The 3,777-nt window shown below is 53.8% G+C and overlaps 1 protein-coding gene across 1 annotated transcript in view; it reads left to right on the top strand.

Moving 5' to 3' along the window:
* Nucleotides 1-3,777, top strand: part of CUX1 (cut like homeobox 1) — a 269,606-nt gene that overhangs the window by 262,074 nt on the left and 3,755 nt on the right. The window contains exons 19-21 of the mRNA XM_057373317.1: nt 767-850; nt 1,107-1,163; nt 3,111-3,191. Coding sequence (XP_057229300.1) covers nt 767-850; nt 1,107-1,163; nt 3,111-3,191 — 222 coding nt within the window. The remainder of the gene's footprint in view (nt 1-766; nt 851-1,106; nt 1,164-3,110; nt 3,192-3,777) is intronic.

Raw genomic sequence — 3,777 nt, forward strand, 5'->3', positions numbered from 1 at the left:
GGATTTGGGGCGGGAATGATGCGGGATTTGGGGCGGGAATGATGCTGGGTTTGGGGCGGGAATGATGCGGGATTTGGGGCAGGAATGATGCGGGATTTGAGGCGGGAATGATGCGGGATTTGGGGCGGGAATGATGCGGGATCTGCAGCTCCTGCAGAGGCGGGGAAGGAGGAGCAGGGATGTGCGGGATCAGAGCATCCTCTGGTTCTCCTGTGTAAGGGGAACCTCTGTCCCGGGAGAATATAAAATCCAGCCTGTCTGAACCCTCCTAAATCTGTCACTTCTTTCAAGGAGTTTTCTTCATTTTCCTTGCCTTTTTCCCAGTTTATTAAAGCTCTGTGTTTGAACAATGATTTTCTCCTCCCAAAGCTCTCTCTCCCTCCTCCCTGGGCCAGCAGCAAAGGAGTTCAGGGTGGGATTTTGCAGCCCTGTGAGGGTGACAGACAATTATTTCAGACAGGTGACAAATATTTCATTGAAAGGGCCAAAAATAGCGAGACTCAGGATAAACAGGGAGTCCTCACAGAGCAATCACCTGATGTAACAACCTCAGGTCTTTTCCAACCCAAACCATTCCACAATTTTTGGAAGGAAGGACTTTGTTCAACATCTCCGTTGTGCTTCTCTTTTCTGAAGGGGACATGAGGCGGCTCTGGGCTGWGCTGCTCCATCCTTTGGGGGTCTTTTCTCACAAGTGGGGGGCCTGGGGGTTCTGTCCTCGTGCTGGGTGTCCCCACTGGCTCTCASCCTGCCTTTGCTCCCACAGGGCAGCAGCAGGGATGACACGGAGCAGCGCTACTCCTCCCAGTACGAGGAGGGCCTGGACCCCTTCTCCTCCTTCAGCAGGAAGGTATGGAAAACCCCCCAGCACCATCAGCCCCTCCTGTGTGGGATCATGCCCAGGTGGSATCCAGGGACAGCACTCAGAAAGATTGAAACACACCTGAACACCCTTTGCTTTGAAAAAAAAAATAAAAAATAAATAAAAGTCATTATGCTCAGTTGATGGCTGGGGGCAAATAGGGAAACYTGGGGCACACAGCTCCTTCTGTACAAACCCTAAATTATCCCTTTGAGCCTCAAAATGCTGTGTGGTTTGCTTGCAGGAGCGCCAGAGGAGGTACCTGAGCCTGAGTCCCTGGGACAAAGCCACGCTGAGCATGGTGAGTGGCTGCTGGGAGCTGAGAGGATTTTAGTGGGGACAGTGGGAACCCTGAGCCACCCCATTGGGGTACAGACCCCACTGGGGCTGTGCTGGAATTGCCTTTAGGAGCAATCCCCTCCCTCCCTCGCTGCCCAGGGCAGTGGTGGAGTCACCGTTCCCAGAGGGGTTTGACAGACATGGGGATGTGGCACTTGGGGACATGGTCTGGTGGTGGCCTTGGCTGTGCTGGGGGAAYRGTTGGACTCTGATTTTTGAGGTCTTTTCCAACCTACACAATTCTGGTTCTGTTCTGTAACTCCGAGCACCTCTCCCCGGGTTTGTAACAGTGGGGGGCTCAGAGCTTCACCCCCAGCCAGGGGCAAAGCCTCCCCCAACAGGAGACCCCCTTGATGAGCCCCAGCACCCCACACACCCCACACAGCCGGGGATGTGCCCTGTGAGGGCTGCAGAGGGTCCCACACTGCACAGCATCCTCAGGCACACCCTGACTTCTCATTGCATTCTCCATAAAAACCCCTTCCCAAGCCCTGATCCCTCCTGCTCTGCCTCTTCCTTCCAAAAAAAAAGCACCAGGGGACATCTGAGGAGCTGTGGTGCAGCAGCAGAGGGTCCCACCCTGAGCCAGGCAGGGCAGGAGGCTCCTCTGCCACCTCTCAGGGTTGAAATTTCTGGGCTAAAAATGTGGTTATCGAGGAAACCTGACTGGTACTGGAATTTGTAGCATTAGCAGCAGGCTCAGGCTGAGGTTTTGGCTGGGTTAACCCCCAGCTCTCCAGCACAAGGGAGGTTAACAGAGATTTGTGGGGCCACAGCAGCCCCAGAGCGCAGAGATCTCCTGCAATAAAGGCAGAGTTGTCATTTGCATAAAAACCAAGCAAATGCCAACATGAATATGGATTGGGTGGCGTGCCAGCACCACAGAGAATTAATGAAAGGCATTCAAAAAAAAAAAAAAAAAAAAAAAAAAAAAAAAAAAAAAAAAAAAAAAAAAAAAAAAAAAAACCTGACTGTGGGGAGTTATTCCTTGGGAATATTTAAGAACATAATCTTGTTTGTTACAGCAGCCTCCGCCGTGGCCGTGAATAGCAAAGACGATTTGAGCCCGGAATGGGTTTGGTGGGAGATCTGTGGGTTTTAATGCCAGCTTTGGAAAGCCTGCGTGGTGCCTGGGGAATGTGCTCGTGTCCATAATGAGTCCCTGGGTCACAGCAGGGATAAAGAGGGGCTGTGAAGGAAGGCAGGACCCGGCCTTTGCCAGCCACTCCTGATTTTTTGTGCTTTTGAAGGGATGGACTCGAAGGTTTTCCCGTTGGGATCTTGGTGTGATGTGCCAAAAGGGCTGGGGCATCATCAGGGTGTGGCTGTGGCTCAGAATATGGGGTGGAGGGGGGAACTCATCTCAACCCCACAGGTTCCCAGCCTGCAGTGCCAACCCTGTGGTGTGGCAAAGAGAGGGAGAAAACCTTTCAGGACAGACCTGGCAGAGCAAGGGGACACCAGCAGCAGCTCCTGGAGCACCAGCACAGACGAGGGAATGCTGCAAATCACACTGGAGCTGTTGGAGCTCCTGAATTAAAACTGTGCCAAGAATTAATTACTGCCGGGTTCCTCTGCAGAGCAGGCACTGGGGCGGGAGCAGGGAGAGCCCCTGGGACAGCTGAGCTGAACCAACCCAAAACAAACCCCCAGAGGAGTTTTCAGTGGGGGAAAGCCCACAGCTGGCAGCCCTGAATCCACCTCAGTTTGCGTAAATTTGGGCTGAAAACGTAGGCTCTGAAAGGGTGCAGCTCCTCCGGGGTGGGTGCAGGTGGGTGGCAAACCCTCCTCACTTTTTGTGGAGGGTCTGGCAGGAGCAGCCTCCCAGGCTGTCCCCAAGGCTGTTTGAGGAGAGCTGGTTTGCACTGAGCCACGGTAAAATGGGATTTTCCATCCTTCCCTTCCGCAGGGCCGGCTCATCCTGTCCAACAAGACCGCCCGGACCGTGGCCTTCTTCTACACCCTGTTCCTGCACTGCCTCGTCTTCCTGGTGAGTGGGTGGGCACCAGGGGGTGGGCACTGGGGTGAAATATCCTGAAATCGCCTGAAAATATCCTGAAATCCCCTGAAAAATCCAGGGGCAGTTCGGGCTGGTTTAGGGTGCTGTGCCCAGTGAGCGTTGCAGCTGCTGTGTCAGTGGCTCTGGGGCACAGGAGCRTGGGCACTGCCACTCAGCAGGGACGTGGCCGTGCCAAGGAACATCCCCTTGGCTTCCCAGGGTGGAAATCTGGGAGTGGAACCTTSCCAGGGGCATTCCTGGGAGCTGCCACGGGGCTGTGGTGCCGCTGAGCCAGGAGCTCACATGGAATTTCGTGTGTTCTGTCAGTGGCGAGCAAAATTTTGGTTTATTATTGTCAATCTAATACCACAGGTGATTTTAGGAATAAAACACATCCCCCTGAGCCCTCCCTGCCTGCTTCTGGACCACGTGCAATTCCACTTTCCTGTTCCTGGGTTCATCCTTAACCTCCTGCTCAGTGGAGCTCCTTTGCTGCCTCTCCAGGGCTGAGCTCTCCCCACATTCCTCACGTGCCTCATGGCTCCATTCTTCTCTAATTTTCAAGTTTTCCCAGCTG

The sequence above is a fragment of the Malurus melanocephalus genome, unplaced genomic scaffold (assembly GCF_030028575.1).
Source record: "Malurus melanocephalus ecotype Western Australia unplaced genomic scaffold, MMel_1.1 scaffold_193, whole genome shotgun sequence".
Lineage (NCBI taxonomy): Eukaryota > Metazoa > Chordata > Aves > Passeriformes > Maluridae > Malurus > Malurus melanocephalus.